General features: G+C 35.8%; 8 protein-coding genes across 12 annotated transcripts; all 8 read left to right on the top strand.

Annotated features, from left to right (window-relative positions):
* Positions 1 to 404: 404 nt before the first annotated feature.
* Positions 405 to 1,675, top strand: AT3G58310 (cysteine-rich repeat secretory protein, putative (DUF26)). The gene is made up of 2 exons (NM_115693.2): positions 405 to 846; positions 1,063 to 1,675. Exons 1-2 carry the CDS (start codon positions 508 to 510, stop codon positions 1,498 to 1,500), a joined length of 777 nt encoding a protein of 258 aa, NP_191390.1. The 5' UTR covers positions 405 to 507; the 3' UTR covers positions 1,501 to 1,675.
* A 472-nt stretch (positions 1,676 to 2,147) lies between these two features.
* On the top strand, positions 2,148 to 2,774 carry AT3G58300 (phospholipase-like protein (PEARLI 4) family protein; the record flags this gene model as incomplete). The annotated part of the gene is made up of 2 exons (NM_115692.1): positions 2,148 to 2,288; positions 2,370 to 2,774. 2 exons carry the CDS (start codon positions 2,148 to 2,150, stop codon positions 2,772 to 2,774), a joined length of 546 nt encoding a protein of 181 aa, NP_191389.1.
* Positions 2,775 to 3,676: 902 nt separating this feature from the next.
* On the top strand, positions 3,677 to 4,966 carry AT3G58290 (TRAF-like superfamily protein; the record flags this gene model as incomplete). 3 transcript variants are annotated; one of them, NM_001203196.1, is made up of 5 exons in its annotated part: positions 3,677 to 3,795; positions 3,941 to 4,125; positions 4,324 to 4,376; positions 4,445 to 4,612; positions 4,697 to 4,966. In NM_001203196.1, the coding sequence occupies 5 exons, from the start codon at positions 3,677 to 3,679 to the stop codon at positions 4,964 to 4,966; spliced, it is 795 nt and encodes a 264-aa protein (NP_001190125.1). The 3 variants fall into 3 exon arrangements, with proteins under 3 accessions (NP_001190125.1, NP_191388.1, NP_001190124.1); NM_115691.1 differs by having other exon boundaries at positions 4,338 to 4,612; NM_001203195.1 differs by lacking the exon at positions 3,941 to 4,125 and having other exon boundaries at positions 4,338 to 4,612.
* Positions 4,967 to 5,719: 753 nt separating this feature from the next.
* Positions 5,720 to 6,921, top strand: AT3G58280 (MATH domain/coiled-coil protein; the record flags this gene model as incomplete). The annotated part of the gene is made up of 4 exons (NM_001339917.1): positions 5,720 to 5,826; positions 5,943 to 6,091; positions 6,204 to 6,463; positions 6,541 to 6,921. 4 exons carry the CDS (start codon positions 5,720 to 5,722, stop codon positions 6,919 to 6,921), a joined length of 897 nt encoding a protein of 298 aa, NP_001319791.1.
* Positions 6,922 to 7,692: 771 nt separating this feature from the next.
* AT3G58270 (phospholipase-like protein (PEARLI 4) with TRAF-like domain protein) lies at positions 7,693 to 9,789 on the top strand. 3 transcript variants are annotated; one of them, NM_115689.4, is made up of 5 exons: positions 7,693 to 7,746; positions 7,866 to 7,989; positions 8,079 to 8,236; positions 8,445 to 8,806; positions 9,101 to 9,789. In NM_115689.4, the coding sequence occupies exons 2-5, from the start codon at positions 7,883 to 7,885 to the stop codon at positions 9,503 to 9,505; spliced, it is 1,032 nt and encodes a 343-aa protein (NP_191386.1). In that variant the 5' UTR covers positions 7,693 to 7,746; positions 7,866 to 7,882; the 3' UTR covers positions 9,506 to 9,789. The 3 variants fall into 3 exon arrangements, with proteins under 3 accessions (NP_191386.1, NP_001327306.1, NP_001030883.1); NM_001035806.2 differs by having other exon boundaries at positions 7,694 to 7,746; positions 7,877 to 7,989; NM_001339916.1 differs by having other exon boundaries at positions 7,693 to 7,989.
* A 379-nt stretch (positions 9,790 to 10,168) lies between these two features.
* Positions 10,169 to 11,784, top strand: AT3G58260 (TRAF-like family protein; the record flags this gene model as incomplete). Its single annotated transcript, NM_115688.2, has 4 exons — positions 10,169 to 10,530; positions 10,621 to 10,790; positions 10,979 to 11,193; positions 11,311 to 11,784. The coding sequence occupies exons 1-4, from the start codon at positions 10,424 to 10,426 to the stop codon at positions 11,782 to 11,784; spliced, it is 966 nt and encodes a 321-aa protein (NP_191385.1). The 5' UTR covers positions 10,169 to 10,423.
* Positions 11,785 to 13,394: 1,610 nt separating this feature from the next.
* AT3G58250 (TRAF-like family protein) lies at positions 13,395 to 14,793 on the top strand (the record flags this gene model as incomplete). The annotated part of the gene is made up of 4 exons (NM_115687.1): positions 13,395 to 13,507; positions 13,662 to 13,825; positions 13,958 to 14,169; positions 14,329 to 14,793. The coding sequence occupies 4 exons, from the start codon at positions 13,395 to 13,397 to the stop codon at positions 14,791 to 14,793; spliced, it is 954 nt and encodes a 317-aa protein (NP_191384.1).
* Positions 14,794 to 15,710: 917 nt separating this feature from the next.
* On the top strand, positions 15,711 to 17,079 carry AT3G58240 (TRAF-like superfamily protein; the record flags this gene model as incomplete). The annotated part of the gene is made up of 4 exons (NM_115686.2): positions 15,711 to 15,817; positions 15,908 to 16,068; positions 16,168 to 16,457; positions 16,613 to 17,079. 4 exons carry the CDS (start codon positions 15,711 to 15,713, stop codon positions 17,006 to 17,008), a joined length of 954 nt encoding a protein of 317 aa, NP_191383.1. The 3' UTR covers positions 17,009 to 17,079.
* Between the last annotated feature and the right edge of the window lie 363 nt (positions 17,080 to 17,442).

Here is a 17,442-nt window from a genome sequence, read left to right as displayed (position 1 = left end):
AGTGGGACTGAAACAGCTTAACGATGAAACCTCAATGTTTGGCAATCTTATTTTTGCATTTCATAAAGAGATATCCAAATGCTTAACAGGTATTTAGTTACCAAAGTCAAACTCTGTCTATGTAATGGCAAGAACAAACCATTCTTGTTCATTTGATTAAACAGTAATGAGATGCAATTTATCGTATGTTAATACTGGAAAAACACAGGTCCAAAATCTTTATATACCGATGTCACAGTACTAGTAATTTATAAAAGTTTTAACTCAGTCAAACCTTTAAATTTTGACTTTTTCATCGGCCCTTCACTCACCGCTTATACCAAGTCACACAACTCCTAACATTTCTCTCGTGTCCGTTACAGAACCAAACAAAAAAGCAGCTCTTCTAAATCAACCGAATTTTTGTAAGGTAAATACACCAAAAAAGTCGTTTTGACATAACCATTTCACCCAATTTACAATAAAGCATTCTTCTGCGTAAGAAAGGAAGATCGAGAATCAAAAACAATGTCTTCATCCTTCATACCAAAACGCATCGCTTTGGTCCTTAACTTGGCCATGGTAGCCATACAAGTCTTCTTTATACGCAGTGTTTCGTCCATGAACGAGACCAACTCATATCTATACCACAAATGCTCCGAGGCTGAAGGGAAATACAAGTCCAAGAGCCCGTACGAAGGAAACCTCAACTTTCTCACCAATGACATGTATAAAGACACTTTTGTAAGAGGTTTTGTCTATGCCTATCATGGTGACGATCCCAATACCGTCTACATCTTGCTCCAGTGCCGGGGTGACTCCTACGGCTCCAAGTGTGGTTCCTGCCTCTCCACTGCCACCTCCGAGGTAACGTCACACACACGTCAATACTTTTTTTTAAAGATAACACAATCTTTTACTTTTCCAAAAATGAGACAATATCTCGACTGAGCTTATAATTGATAAATATTGGTAGTCATTTAGCACTTGTAAAAAAAAAACTATATATCGTACATAGATTAGTGTGTACGAGTGTAATATTTGTTTTTGATTGTGGTATCGTTATGTATATGAATATGAAAGCTGCGTAGAAGATGTCCTATGAACAAGGCGGGAATAGTATGGTTTGATAAATGTCTTCTCAAGATTTCTCCAACCGCTTTCTTCGAGAAGATCGATGACAAGAACAAGTTCTATATGTACAGCACAAAGAAAGTAAGCGATCCAGCGTTGTTCAATGTGAAGACAAAGGCTCTACTCACTGAGCTGACCGCAAAGGCTACTCGCAGATCAGATAAGTTATTGTTGTACGAGACAGGGGAGATGAAACTCGGGAAGATGAAGCTTTACGGAATGGTGCAGTGTAGACGGGATTTATGGTTTACGGTTTGTAAGACGTGTTTGGATAAGATTATAGGGGAGCTTCCTAAATGTTGTGATGGTAAAGAAGGAGGGAGAGTTTTGAGTGGGAGTTGTAACTTTAGATATGAGATTTACCCTTTTCTTGACACTGTTCGATGAGATCTCCAAATTTTGTTTGTTTGTCAACCTGAGAGCCCCATTTATATATATAGTAAAAGAGGTTGATTGGTGACCATATATATAAGTAACAGCAGGAAGTCCAAGAAATGAACATTTATAGCTGTAAACGGGCACATAAATTTGAAGACTTGTACATTTATGGACAACGTTTTAAGATTTACGCACATGTATTTTTGTTTAATAAATCAAATTTCACTTTCTTAAACATTGAATTCCATTAAATTATAAATGCATATGAATTCGGCTATGTTTGATTTTGTGTATAGACTTATATCTTATGTATACTCATTTTGTATAGAGTTTTTTTGGGGATGGTTGATTACTCTCCGCTAGGTTACTTGAATTAAGTTTCTTGCTGTAAAAGTACTAATGTCTGTAAGTGTGACACACGGCAGAAATGTGGCTCGATTGGATGTACAACATTAATATTGATTGGTTGTTTAATTTTTTTTACCATTTTTAACTTATGGCGAGTAAAATGCATGCATTCCTTAATATCATTCTCTTAACTCCACAAATATAAATATCCTCTCTGGTCAACATTCCTAGCTACAACAACACTTAGGGTAATTAATCCTCAGACATCTATCTCCAGTTTTGAAATTGAGATATTCTCTTCGTAATCAATGGCGAGGAACACAGAGGGTAGTGAATCTAGCGATGATGAACAGAGATACTCGTCTTCATCTGAAGAATGGTCGGAGGAGTCGTCAGAAGATGCTCATGAAATTGTTGAAGTCAATGGGTTTCAGATTCTTGATTCACAGGTAATAAAGCATGATATTGATTTTAAAACTCTTATTTCAATTTTAGTTTAAGAAAAGTGTTTGACCTTTCTTGTTCCACAGGTAAGCCAAGTGAATGCAATCTTTGAAAAACATCCAGACATTGCATCGGACTTCAATTTAAAGAACCAACAGCTCAAAAATGCTTACATGGGTGTTCTTCTTGACCTAATTATGACACTGTGCCGACCGCCTAAGGAGCTCACAATGGACGATCTAAACAAAGCAGACCGCACGGTTTTGGATCTGACAAAAGCTGGCTTGAAGTTGCAATGGTTGCGTCAGAAACTGGACGAAGCTTTCTTGAAGAAGGAGAAAAAACGGGACATTGGGGCACGGATCAGAGAACTTGAGGAACAAGTCAAGAAGCGAAAGCTCAATTTGTCGGATCTAGAATCTGATCTGAAGAAACAGAAAGCTGCGGCTTTGGCAGCTGAAACTCCGTTTGATTTCAGCGATGTTGTTTGATATCACTAATTGATGGTTTTATGTGAAGTTCCTCGGTTTCTTGTTCTGTTTTAACTCTCCTTATCACTTTTTTTTTTTTTTTGTCAATTAACTCTCCTTATCACTAATTGATGGTTTTAGAAGAAGTTCCTCTGTTTTTGTTTGAAAAACATTCCTTGATAAAGATTGTCTTCTTTAGAGAGAAAGTGGCTACGTCGAAATCAAGTATAAAATATCTACCATCTTTCACATAACAAATCAGAAACAGAGTATTTGAGCCAAATAAACGTAATAAGAAGAAACAGGGTGATTGGAAAGTCAATACATGCTTTAATTTGACATACGTTACGGCGCTATGTAAGCATAATGTTATTGTTAAAAGATTGTTAATCTATACAAAAATCAAGGTCATTTTATTTAACTTAGCCACTTTGATCTAAAATTTTATTAACTCCTTCCTTAGATGAGAATAAATCTCCTATATTTAAGAATCTTTATTCGAATTTTATGCTCGAATAAATCTCCTATATTTAAGGGTTTAAAGATTTATTTCTTACTTATACGCTAAGAAAATCTATAGATGAATTTATTTTGTTGGAAAATGTCTAAAGTTTATCTAACAATATCTGTTACCAAAAAAAAAGCTAGATATATTTTCCTTTATATATGATTTTACGTTAGGTTACGCTTAAAAAGTTTGTTTTCGTAGTCTCCGTTCCTTTTCTATAAAACCCTTTAGTCTCTATTCCAATTCATATCGTGGTAACTTTTTAAAGAATTCTGCTCGATTTTCAAAATTTCTTGGAGTGGAATCTTAGTTTATAATTTTTTCTTCTATTTTATACCTTGAAAGTGATTAGGGTTTGGTTTACAAAATTTGAGTTTTAAAGGAGTTTTGTTTCCTTGCGAACGAGGAATCTTTCATGACATCAATCATGAACCCATGTGATAAGAAGTTTGTTTGGGTTATAAAGAATTTTTCCTCTTTGCAATTACAAGATTGTTATGTTTCTGATCCGGTTCTGATCCATGACGTCAATTGGTAAAAACACAATATCTTTTTCTTTCCATTCCAAATGTTCTCTTTCATTTTAAATAATGTTATATTAGACATATGTGTATATAACTATAAAGTTTTGGTGATTCTTTTCATTTGGGTTGTTCATCTTTTTTTTTGTTTCTGGCAGGCGTCTTTTTGCCTATCCGGAGGGAAGTAATGGTGATCACTTGTTATTCAAAAAAAATAATGGTGATCACTTGTCTCTGTATCTGGAAGTTGATTTCGAATCATTGCCTTGTGGATGGAGACAATATACACAATTTCGTTTTACGGTAGTAAATCAAATTTCAGAGCATTCATCCGTAAAGAGAGGTAAATATTTCTAGCTTTTGATTAGTTTCATGCATGGTAGAAACAAAGGAAACACGTTTTAAAATTGAATAAGTGAATACTTTTCATCACTATGTCATTTTGATAGTAGCAATTTGATGTTCCATTAATCCACAGGCAGGATTTTAGTTGATGTAGTAGTGATTTGACTATTCTATGTTGATTAACCAATTAATGGAGTCGAAATGTTGCAGAAGGACGAAAGTGGTTTGATAAGAAAGCTCCGGAATGGGGTTGGGAAGAGATGATATCTCTAACAAAACTTAATGATATAAATAGTGGGTTCGTGGTGAACGGAGAGCTCATGATTGTTGCTGAAGTAGAAACTTTTGAAGCTGTTAGCACATCACAAGTTGCAGCGGTTCGTGATGATAGTGAATGGACACTTCTTGGCTATTACTCTTCATCTGAAGAGGACAAGGATGATGTAACTGTTGTAGTCAAGGGCTTTCATGTTCTTGATTCGCAAGTAAAAAAGCTTAACAATGATTTTAACTCTTGTTTCCATATTTGACACAAACTGATATGACCTTTGTTTACACTATCTTCACAGGTTAATCAAGTGAAGGAAATCTTTGAGAAACATCCAGATCTCGCAACGAATTTGGTTTTAAAGAATCAAAATCTCAAGAATGTTTACATGGGTTTTCTTCTTGACTTAATCAAGACATTGAGCAAGTTGCCTAAGGAACTCACTGAGGAAGACTTAAACTTCGCCGACAGTACGCTTTCTGATCTGACAAATGCAGGCTTCATGTTGGATTGGTTGCGTCTGAAGTTGAATAGGGCGTTGGAGAAACAAATAGCTTGTGACGCAGGCTAATGCACTTGTAAGATTAAAAGTATTAGGTCCGAACTTTCTCAACTAAGTAATGTCTCCGACTGGATTATCATTGCGCTTTGCTTTTACATTGTGTTTTTCATGGTTACACCCTTGGGGTTACGCTAGGTGAACGAAGCTGATATATTGGCTCCTAATCACTCTCTCTCTTGGATTTGTATATTTTTGACGACAGTAGAAAATAAACAAACTGATAACTTAATTTAATTAATCTTTTGTTATATAAAGAGTATGTGAATATAATAACTCCCATACGTACGTAATCGTAGATATATTTCAACTCCAAATTAAAAATCGGGTAAAAATAACATCACTTGAAATTTTAAACACATTTTGCGGTGACATTATCCTTTCTCAAGTAGGAAAAAAAACCTTTCTCAAATATACATGGCTTTGCAAAAACCATTATTATTGATTGAGCCGGTTTGCTGAACCTCAAGAGGATTGAGCCGGTTTGCTGAACCTCAAGAGGGTTGAACCGGTTTAAGTTCAAAGCATATGTAGATACCTACGCAGCAAGCTAGTCTAGCAATCCGGTTCAACGATTTAACCGCTGACCTTAAAAAACCGGATAAAAATATAAGCAACATCTATCCACAGTAGATGCAATTTGTAAACCTCGATTTCGTCTTCCGTATAGAGAAAGCTTCTTCATCTCAGTGCGTGTGATTAGGGTTTTGAATTCGAGGCTCTTAAAAGGGTTTTCTTCTTTTATTGTATCTAGTAGAGTCTTCAATGGCAAATCAAGGTGGTTTTAAGAAGAAGACGTTTGGTTGGGTGATAAAAGACTTGCAAACTCATAGGCGTTGCTCTGTTCCAATCCTAATTGGTGACTCTTATTGGTAAAAGCATAGTTTCTTTTGTTATCTTTCAAATCTTTATCGTCAAAACGTGATCGTATATATCAAATCATGAATGATCCCATATACCGTATTTGGTTATTCTTTCTTTCTTGCAGGCGTCTTGTTGCTCTTCCCAATGAAAACGGTTACTTTTCTCTGTTTCTCGAAGTTAATATGGAACTAATTCCATGTGGCTGGAGAAGATACGTGGAATTTCGCATGACTATAGTCAATCATATATCTCCGATACATTCTGTAGATAAAAGTATAATCCTATGCACTATGGTTTGTGAATTGTGATCATGACTGGCTATGTCAAATAACTATTGATGGATCGGAGTAACATATTCTTGTTATATGTTTAAATATTGTTACAGAAGGATGGCGCTGGTTTGATGAGAACACTAAGAATTGGGGGTTTAAAGACATGATTCCCGCAGTCATCCTTAATAACGTAAATGTTGGGTTCTTGTTGAATGGGGAGATCACGATTATTGCTGAAGTTGAAGTTCATGAATTTATTGACACGTTAAATGCATCACAAGTTGAAGAGCTTAGTGATGATTCCTCTGAAGATTTGCAGAACAAAGATAATGTAACTATCGAAGTCAACGGCTTTCAGGTTCTTGATTCGCAGGTAATTAATAAGCTCTTTTGTTTCAATATTTGAGATAGAACTCGATTTGACATTTTTGTTCTTCATTATCATCACAGGTTGATCAGGTCAATGCAATCTTTGAGAAACATCCAGATCTCATATCGAATTTCAGTTTGAAGAATCAACATATCAGGAATGCTTACATGCATGCTCTTCTTGACCTTACGAAGACACTGTCCAAATCTACTAAGGAACTCACAGTGGAAGACATGAACGAAGCAGACAATACGATTACGGATCTGATTAAAGCAGGCTTGAACTTGGACTGGTTGCGTCAGAAGTTTGATCAGGCTTTGGAAAAACAGATAGCTTACGACACACGGATCGGAGAACTCGAGAAACAGGTCAAGAAGCGAAAGCTGGCAGTGACAGAACTTGAAGCCGACCTGGAGAAAGAGAAAGCTGCAGCTTCGGCTTCATTGATGTTGTTTGACTGAGATTTTAAGATGAAGTTGTGATTTCTTGATTTGAGTCTTCTCCATTGTTTAATGAGGAATAGTGTTTCCTACTTCTAGTCTTTTTATTTCAGCTTTCCTCATTTCAGTATCTTCCTTTTAGGTAGAGTTAAAAAACATATACATATCCTATTTTTAACTTGAGAAAATTAAGTGATATAAGAGTTTCTTGGTGAATAAGTAAGACTCCTCTGTTTCTGTTCATTTTCTGCTAAGTAATTGTTTCATCCTCAACTACGTTTTGGTCTCTGCTAATTTGTCTTCATCCACCTGCGGTTTTGAATACGAAATTAAAATTAAAGCAGAGAGTAAGTGATTATGATGAAACTGTTGAATCAAAATTTTATAATATAAATTTGAGTACGAAAAGGAACCTTTCATTCCAAGAAAGGATATTAAAATTCATAGTTTCATTTCTCTGTAGACCAACATGTAGTGGTCAAAATCAACTTGTAGAACTTGCATATATTAATTTTAAAATATTTTATTTAAAAGTTTTAAGTCGATGGCAAATGCTACAAGTTGAATTTGACCAAATAACAAGCAAAGGTTAGTCGAGTTTTCATTGTTGATGCCGTTTCTAACTTCTCTCAAATACACACCGCGTGCCGTTTAGTGCTCTGCTTATTGGACAACGTGTGGTATAACAGAACGTGAACGCTTAAACATTTTTCAACTGGGCCGGGCTCTTTGGCCCAACTCTATGACTTGAATGATACCATCAGTGAAGTCAGGTCGGTCGGTGTTCGTCGTATCAAAGAAGTTTCCTTTAGAGCTTTTTCTCTCATTCTGTCTTCGTCTAAAAAGGTGAAATCTTTAACAACTGATCATATTACTCTTAATGATTTCGTAATCTCCTGTTCGTTACGTTGATTATTGTTATCTGTTAAAATTGATGTTTAAGAGTGTCATCGTACTACTGGTAGCTTGATTGCAGATAACAATGGGGAAAGAAGTTGATAACAAGTTCACTTGGGTGATTAAGAATTTCTCCTCTCAGCAGTCCAGGAAAAATTATTCTGATGAATTCTTCGTCGATGGCTGCAAATGGTAAGAAGTGAATTTTTTCGAATGATTTCATCAATTTAGTTTTTTTTTTGTTTTCCGTGAAATTGAGGATTGACTAAATTTTCTTGAAGGCGTCTTCTGGCCTTTCCTAAAGGAAATGGTGTTGAGAAGTTGTCACTGTATCTGGCCGTTGCTGGTAGTGAATTTTTACCTGATGGATGGAGAAGACACGCATATTTCCACTTCAGTGTAGTGAATCAACTCTCTGATGAACTCTCTCAAGCTAGAGGTGATTGTTTTTCTACACAATGCTCGTTACTTGATATGCGTTGGAAATTGATTGCAACAGTTTTTTTTTTCCTTATGTTGTTTGAGTTGGTTGGTTTAAGACTAGTGTCAATGTTTCGTAGCAAGTTTAGAGCATGGTTCATGGATGGCTTTATTTTATGTGAAGTGAAGTCAATGATGAAATGGAATTTATTTCGTTGTTGTTACAGAAACAAAAAATTGGTTTGATGCGAGTACTAGTGACTGGGGTTTTACATCAATGCTTTCCCTTAAAAAACTTCATGACAAAGATGGTGGATTCCTGGTTAATGGAGAGCTCAAGATTGTTGTCGATGTTTCTGTTCTTGAAGTTATTGGCAAATTAGACGTACCAGTGGAATCTGAAGAGACAACCACCAAAGCTCTAAGCGAGCTAGAGGAAAATGACGTACCAGAGGAATCTGAAGAGACAACTAAAGCTCTAAGCAAGGTAGACGAAAACGATGGTGCAGAGTCTAATGATTCGCTCAAGGAAGCTTCATCAGTAAAGGAAAGCATGGATGTTAATGGCTTTCGAGTTCTTCCTTCACAGGTATGAAATCAAGAATGGTGTAGTTGTTTCTTAAAATATCTAACCGACATATGTTCTATTCTGTTTTGTGAATTGTTTCTCAAGTAGCAGAGAGCACACTTGTATATTCAGTAAAAACAAGAAATGAAATTGTAAAAGTTTCTTGATACATGTATGATGTATCTATGATTTGCAGAATATGAGCGAAACTGGAATATTGGAGATGTTTTTGTCTGTTCTGATTTATTCAAGTCTCTGATAACTGCCTCCTCAATTTGTTTTTTTCTACTTAATTCATCTTTCTATCACTTTCAGGTGGAAACTGTGAGCTGTATATTTGAAAGACACCCCGACATAGCATCAGAGTTCGGTCCAAAGAATCAGCATCTGAGGTCAGCTTACATGAACGTCCTTCTCAGCCTAATCAAGACTATGTGCCAGTCGACTCAGGAACTTTCCAAGGATGATCTGTCAGACGCAGATGCTGCTCTTGCATACTTGACGGATGCGGGGTTGAATCTAAATTGGTTGGAGGAGAAACTGGAAGAAGTGTCAGAAAAGAAGGAGAACGAGGAAGCTGGTGAGACTCGGGTGCATGAAATTGAAGAAGAGTTGAAGGAATTAAAGCTGAAGTGCTCAAACCTGGAAGCTCAGCTGGAGAAGGAGAAAGCAGATGTGTCTGTGGCCAGAGCTCCTTTCTCCTTCGATGATATTGTTTAATGGCTTCAGTATTCAGATTCCTTCTTATAGTTCTGTTTGGTGTTTTAGTCCTCTTGAAACTCTGCAAGATAAGTGGCTTAGGTTGGATGTTTCCGCATTTTGTGGCTCTTGACTCGTTAGGTTTCTTTAATCCAGTGTGTTTCTTGTAAAGAAGTATTGTGGTTCTAAGACTATTAGTCAGATTTTTTGGTTGTTTCGTTTAGGTGTGTTTCTTTTGAGTAAGGATCATTTTTTCCTTCTCTTTTCTAACTAAACAGATGGGTAACGTTCACATATGGATCAAGTAACACAAAAAAAATCACTTTATCATTGAATTTGACTATTTCTAAATATGTAAAATTACCTAACAATTACCATTACCAAATCTTTGGGGTTAAAGTATCAAAATATATACTGGGTTCTGTTCATGGTAATTATACGTATGAAGAGGACTAGAGGAGTGTGACGGTACTGCAAACGAGGTCTACAACGGGCAGGGATTGAACCAAAATTGTAGGAAACCAAAAAACAAAAAATAGAGATAATTTGATTGTTAATCGATTAATTATTAGACCAGAAAATTATTAAAATAAAATCAAACAATTATCCAACCAAGAAAAATAAAAAAATTGATAGCTAAACCAAAGCTATTAATACGTGGATTAATAGAATGACCTAAAAGCTGCTAAGATAAAACCCTAGGAGGAGGAAAAGCCATTCGCAGTCAAATTTGGATGCGTTTAGGCTAAATCTGCACTTTTGTACTCTAAGGGGGTAAACACTTATCCATTGTTAGTGTGATGTTCTAACTTTTAAAGGCTTGATTTTGACAGTGTAATCGTAATCTCTGTTTCGGTTTCGTAGCTCGAGATTGTTTGACTTAATACTTTGAGGTTAATGTTCTGGTAGCTTGATTGCCAAGACTCTTCATCTAGATCAATGGGAAAGCAAATAAATAACACGTTCACTTGGGTGATTAAGAATCTCTCCACTCTGCAAGGTCTTGAAGTTCGTTCTAAAATTTTCGTTGTTGGTGGCTGCAAGTGGTAAGAAGAAGAGAATCCTCCTGTTTTCTTCTATCTATGTGAAGTTGATATTATTGCTGAGTTTTTGGTCTTTTCTTTTTTGGCTTGCAGGCGTCTTATTGCCTATCCAGAAGTTAACGATGCCGATGGTTACTTGTCTTTGTCTGTGTATCTGGGCGTTCCTGATTGTTGTGAGTCTTTGCCTTCTGGATGGAAAAGGCATGCAAAGTTTTCCCTAACTATAGTTAATCAACTTTCAGAAGGACTCTCCCAAGTGCAAGGTTACTAGTTCCTCTAGCTGCATGTAAATAAAGTTTGATAGTTTAATATTCAAATTGTATGTTGTGCTATGCTTGTCTGGACTCCAGTTTGGGTGGTTTATGTTTTGTCCTGTCAAGTTGTGAACCTCACGTTCAATGCACTGGTTTATTAAACTTATGAGGTGAAATCTTTTTTGTGGTTTTTCTAGAAACACAAGCGTGGTTTGATGAGAACGCTCCTGGATGGGGTTTTCCACCAATGCTAAACCTTAAAGATGTTTCTGACAAATATGGTGGATTCCTGGTGAACGACGAAGTCATGGTTGCTGTTGCGGTAGATGTTATTGAAGTTGTTGGTTCATTAGATGCACCAGAGATGTCTGAGAGCATGGATATCAAAGGGTTTAAAGTTCTTCCTTCACAGGTAATTAAGAAATTTAAGAAAGATGAAAACGTGATTACTTTTACCCACTGCATAAGATATGGTTTGCAAGTCTTTAAAGTTTGATATTCGATCTTTAATTTAAATCGTACTTCGCAGGTGAAATCTGTGAACCGTTTGTTTGAGAGTCACCCAGACATTGCATCAAAGTTCAGTATAAAGAACCAATCTTTGAAGACAGCGTACATGAATGTCCTACTCTGCTTGGCCGAGACTCTGCACCAATCGCCTATGGAAATCTCCGAGGATGATCTGTCTGATGCGAAAACTACTCTGGCCTACATGAAAAGTGTAGGATTTAAGCTGGATTGGTTGGAGAAAAAACTTGATGAGTTGTTTGAAAAGAAGAAGGAAGAAGCTGATAAGATTCGGATGCAAAACATTGAGGAAGAGCTCAAAGATTTGAGGCAGAAGTGCTCAAGCCTTGAAGCTCTTTTGAAGAAGGAGAAGACAGGTGTTTTGGCCGCCAAAGCTCCTTTCTTGTTTTTTAATAACGTTAACGATGATGACCTTAAGTGGATCTTACGAGCGGTAATGTACACCCTCATCATGATGTTGTTCATTTCAATATAAATCTCGTCAATGATGCAAGGCTTTGTTGGATCTCTTCTATTTCTCTATGGACTTCTGATATCAGGTTTTCTATTTTGATAAGTTTGCTTCATCCTCATCTCGGGTTTTTGATAAGCTCTAGGTGTTAGAACACGAAGAGTTGTGGCCAAACAAGTGTTGATCTTGCTTCTTGGTTATTTACGACGTTTTGCAAGTGTGCATCTTTTCATTATTGAGTTTTGTGATCAACTATTCGACTTCTCCACTCTTTTGTTCAATAGAGAAATAAATTGAAAATATATATACTGTATGTTGAAAATAGCTAGGTTACTTGATACGAAAGCAAAAGAGAATTTAACCAAGGAGGAAAGAAAATTTTGTCCACACAAATCACCTAATTCAGTTGCCCTGCATTTCTATATGATATAGGCTATATCCTTTGCTGGACATTTCTTTTACTTTAATTTGTTCTCATTAACTTAGAATATGCGATCTAACAAATAGGTCACTATTATTTTCAGAATTAGTGAAAAAATATTGAAAATCTGTAAATAGAAATTTATACAGAGATTCGGAACTCACATTACTTTGTTCTAATTGGGAATGGAGAAACAATGATACGCATAATATCATTCTTTAATGGTCACGGTCATTGTATTCACATAATTTAGGGAAAGTTAAGTGCTCTTTTTGAAAATATTGTGTTGGGACTTTCAGGAAAAACAAATTTACTTGGGTTTACATTATAACCCCTATAATGCAAATTTTGTTATGAAAAGGATTTACATACTTTTAGATACTGGTTAAGGGCCCAACTATTTATTAAGTTTACGTAAAGAAGAAGCAAGAGCATGAAAGTAGCGCTCGGATCAGACAACTCCAAGAAAATGTGCAGAAACAAAAGTTTGTTTTGTTGTATTATGAGAACGAACTGAAGAATGAGGAAGAAGTGGCTATGGCTGCTCGTGCTCCACTTGATTTCAGTGATATTGTTTTAAATGAAAATCGACCGCAGATTCTTTAGTTGATTCTCAACTTCCCTTTTCCACATGGCTATTAGAAATCGAAATATTAGTTTTTGTTTTATAAAAATATCCTGAAATATTTCATTTTGGAATCATTTCGTTCATACATGACTCATTCGTACATCAATGAACGACAAAAAAAAATCACATAAGATTCAACCGAAATTAAACAAATAACTGATAAATCGAACTTGCTTAAAAACAAGATACAATATTGTTAAAACGGTTATTCATTAAAGGATAAATCAAAAAATTAATTGCTTTAACAAACCTATTAACAATTGGATTAATTTATCGGCAATTCCGGATTAATAGAACCTTTCCTTGACTCCTTTTTTAAGGATGGTTTCGGTGTAAATGTATATATATGTTGACCAACAGTAAATCCCTAGGAGCCTTTAACGACTCGTATTCCTCGTGGTAATTAAATCCTTAATTACCCATTGATCTATAAACATTGTAGGGAAAAAATAATATGCTGACAATTCTATTCCTTAGTAAAATCTTAATCGTTAATTTAGTTTTGTTTGTCGAGATTGTTGTCTGATATTTCGATTTATTTATTCAGGTGTGTAGGAGTAGCTAGGAGTCAACATGAGAGGATCAATGGGGAATGATCAAGCTGATAAGAAGAAATTCAGTTGGGTCATTAAGAATTTCTCCTCTTTGCAATCTGAGAAAATATACTCTGATCAGTTCGTGATTGACGGCTGCAGATGGTAAGAAACTAAGAATTAAGACAATTTGTCTTTTAATATTATTCGTCCAAATTTAGGTTTACGTGATAAATACGGCGATATTGTTTTTTTTGCTATTTTTGAAAAAAAATTCTCTTTCGTTTTGCTGATTGTTTTCTATTGATTTTGCTTACAGGCGTCTTTTGGCCTTTCCCAAGGGAAATGATACTAAATCTGATCATTTGTCTCTATATCTTGACGTTGCTGAGTCTGAATCATTGCCTTGTGGATGGAGAAGACACGCACAGTTTTCCTTTACTATAGTAAATCACATTCCAGAAAAATGCTCTCAACGTAAAGGTGAGTATTTTCATGCTAGCCACAATATATATTATTGCTTATTAGTAGATATATTTTGTGGGAGTTTGGGTGCTGCGAGATTCTAGTTCTATGTAATGAGATGAGATCTGTTTTGTATTCTATTTTGTTCAGAAACAATACACTGGTTTTGTGAGAAAGTATCAGATTGGGGCTTCACAAACCTGGTTCCTCTTATTGAACTCAAGGCCGAAGATAGTGGATTTCTGGTGAAGGGCGAACTCAAAATAGTTGTTGAAATAGAGGTTCTTGAAGTTATTGGCCTATTAAATGTGTCAGAATCAGAAAGCATGGATGTCAACGGGTTTCATGTTCTACCTTCCCAAGTAAGAAAGATAGTTTTAAACACAAAACCATAAGAATCACTCACTTAACTTTAGTTTTTGGATTATAAGACATTGTTTTTTGGTCTGTTTCTTAGTCTCCCAAGATTGCTCTCTGATCTGGTTTTACTTCTTACGTCCATTTTATTTCACTGATCACAGGCGAAATATGTGAAGAGTTTGTTTGAAATACACCCAGACATTGCAACAAAATTCCGTATAAAGAACCAATATCTGAAGACAGGATACATGAATGTGTTACTCTGCCTGATTGAGACTGTGCGCCGGTCACCTAAAGAAATCTCCAAGAATGATTTGGCCGATGCATATGTTGCATTGGAATCCTTGACTGATCATGGATTTAAGTTGGATTGGTTGAAGAAGAAACTTGATCAAGTGACACAAAAGAAGGAGAAAGAGGCAGCTGGTGAGACTCGGATGCATGAAATTGGGGAAGAGTTGAAGGATTTGAAGCTGAAGTGTTCAGACCTCGAAGCTCAGTTGGATAAAGTGAAGTGGAAGTGTTCAGACCTCGAAGCTCAGTTGGTGAAGGAAAAGGCAGATGTTTTGGCTGCCATAGCTCCACTCGGGTCGTCTGATGACGGTGTATTTGATGACTTTTTTTGAGTTCTTGGGCAATTAGATTTAGGTTCTGCTAGTGAGATAGGGTTGTTTGTTTGGCCTGCTCTCTTGCTTTCCCTTTTAAAGTTAAGAACATAATTAAAGAGACTTCATGTTACTAGGGCTCTCAAGGTGTCTTTAAAGCATTAATTGAGTTGCTTAATGAAAAAAAAAGTTAAATATCTTAGGCAAATGAAGAGTTGGAGCTAAACGAATTGGATTCCAATATTATTCCATTGGTCGTATCATTTATTAATTCATAATAATATTGAAAAGTATTTAAATTCACGAGGCTTCATCATTAATAAATTTGTTGATTTTTGATAAGTTAATAAATTATTGTAAAAAAACCCAGTCAACACAACACTAACAGTTTTCATCTAACAAAATGAATTAAAAAAAAAAATCAAAACAGTTTTCTGAAAAAAAAATTAGCCATAATAATCGTTTAACAATCATTCAAGATAAGTATTCTGTATACCTTAAAATACGCAAAAAAAAACAGGATGTTTTTATCATCCATTTACGAGAGTAATCCAGATGGACGCAGAATGGTGGGAAGAACGGAAAACGGTAAACTGTAATTAAAAATCTCTAATCGATTGATTTTTCATGTTACAATCGAAACCACGAATCCTACTACATAAGTAGACTGTATCAACGTAGAAATTTAGAATCTTTTTATAAGTCAAGCGAATGCACTAAAAATAATCAAGTAATACTATTTTTAGCCTATATTTAGTCGTTTGTTATTGACTAGATTTTGTTAGTGAATTGAAACAATCAAATGACCCCGGTATACGAATCAATCAAACACTATTTTTAGGATCACTAGATTTTGTTATAAAAACTATGGCAGAATATATTTCTTTAATTTCTCATCTTTCATATTCAGGTAGTTTGATTGCAAGGAGTCTTCATTAATGGGGAATCCAGTCGATAACAAGTTCACTTGGGTGATTAAGAATTTTTGTTCTGTGAGCCCCAAGCCCATTTATTCAGATCAATTCTTGATTGGTGGCAACAAATGGTAAGAAGACAACAAGAGTTATCTAACGTTTTATTTCAATATAGGTTTGCGAGGTCATCCATTGTTTCATTGTATGGTTTTTGCTTGCAGGCATATTCTGGCCTATTCCAAGAAACGAGATGGTCATCAATTCCTTTGTCTGGATCTGGAACTTGTTGATTGTGAATTCTTGCCTTCTGAATGGAGAAAGGTCGTGAAGGTTTCCTTTACTGTCGTAAATTTTTTCTCGAAGAAACTCTCAAGACAGATAGGTGATTAGTGATTACTTACTTGCGCTGCAAGATTCTATTAGATAATTAATGCTTGTTTTAAAGACAGTTTTATATATGCTTTGTGATGACTTTTTACAGGACTAAAACACTGTTTTAATAAGAAGGAACGAAGCAAGGGTGGATCCTTGTTTCACCTTAGTGAACTTACGGACAAAAAAAGTGGGTTTCTGGTGGATGGAGAAGTCGAAATTGTTGCCCAGATAACTGTTCTTGAAACTGATCGCAGATTTCATGTATCGAAGGACTATAACATGGAAATGCAATGTTGGGATGGGATGGCAACGACACTTGTCGAAAACAAAGAGCTCAATGATGATGACAAGGCAGGTTTGGTGAATGTCAAGGGGTTTCAAGTTCTTCCTTCACAGGTAAGAAACAAAGAAAATCTGCAGACTTGGCATTCTTCTTCTAGAGATTACTTATGGTTAAAGTTAAACACTTCTAAATACAGAAAATGAAAATAACATCTCTACTTTAAAAGTTAAACTCACTATATACTTTATTCATCTATTTTTACTCGCAGTTGGGTATTGTGAATCGCATCTTTGAAAAACACCCGGAGACTGCATTAGAATGCTGTACGAAGAACCAAGAACTGAGAGCATCATACATAAATGTCATCTTTAGCCTAATCAAGTTGCTCTACAAAGGGGCTCAGGAACACTCCACACATGATCTGTCTGATGCAGAAGGTGCTCTGGCATACATGAAAAATCTAGGGTTTAAGTTGGATTGGTTGGAGAAGAAACTTGATGAAGTCAAAGAAATCAAGAAGAAATGTGAGCGAGTGACTGAAATGGAGAAAGAGCTGCACGACTTGATGAATAAGCACACAAACGTAAGTAAACTGCTGGAAAAGGAGAAGTTAGAGATTAAGAATGCGTCGGCTCCTGATCTATCTTTCAGTGATGTTATTTGATTACTCGTGTTCTTAGGGACTTGATGTTTTGGTTCTGTTTGTTTGTTTTTGTGTTCTAGTCTCTGTTCGTTAATAAGAAAGAGCCCTCTGCTCTGCTTCAGCATGTGAAGCTAAATACTTATTTATCTTGAAGTTGCTGATTTTAAATCCTTGCCTTCTGGATGGGGAAGGCACGTAGAATTGATAACACTAGTAAAACAATTTTGTCAGAAATCCTCACTAGCGAAAGGTGATTCTTTCCATAACTTTTGTTCTCATTTAGTCGTGGGACTTGTGCTGCTCCGTAATACGTTGTTTTGACTAGAGTTCTATCTTTCTCAGTAACACGACACTGGTTACCAGACTTGTGAACGATGAACTCAAGATTATTGTTGAGGTCGATGTTCTTCAAGTTATTGGAAAACTAGATGTACCTCTTAAAAAGATAATGCAGA

The sequence above is a fragment of the Arabidopsis thaliana genome, chromosome 3, assembly GCF_000001735.4.
Source record: "Arabidopsis thaliana chromosome 3, partial sequence".
Lineage (NCBI taxonomy): Eukaryota > Viridiplantae > Streptophyta > Magnoliopsida > Brassicales > Brassicaceae > Arabidopsis > Arabidopsis thaliana.
This window is presented reverse-complemented; position numbering and strand designations above follow the sequence as displayed.

Excerpts from the sequence above, each read along its gene's own strand:
- AT3G58310 (NM_115693.2), top strand. The coding sequence starts at position 508 with ATGTCTTCATCCTTCATACCAAAACGCATCGCTTTGGTCCTTAACTTG. Across the intron at positions 847-1,062 it reads TCTCCACTGCCACCTCCGAG|CTGCGTAGAAGATGTCCTAT; the intron begins GTAACGTCACAC and ends TGAATATGAAAG.
- AT3G58270 (NM_115689.4), top strand. The coding sequence starts at position 7,883 with ATGGGGAAAGAAGTTGATAACAAGTTCACTTGGGTGATTAAGAATTTC. Across the intron at positions 8,237-8,444 it reads TGAACTCTCTCAAGCTAGAG|AAACAAAAAATTGGTTTGAT; the intron begins GTGATTGTTTTT and ends TTGTTGTTACAG. Across the intron at positions 8,807-9,100 it reads TTCGAGTTCTTCCTTCACAG|GTGGAAACTGTGAGCTGTAT; the intron begins GTATGAAATCAA and ends TATCACTTTCAG.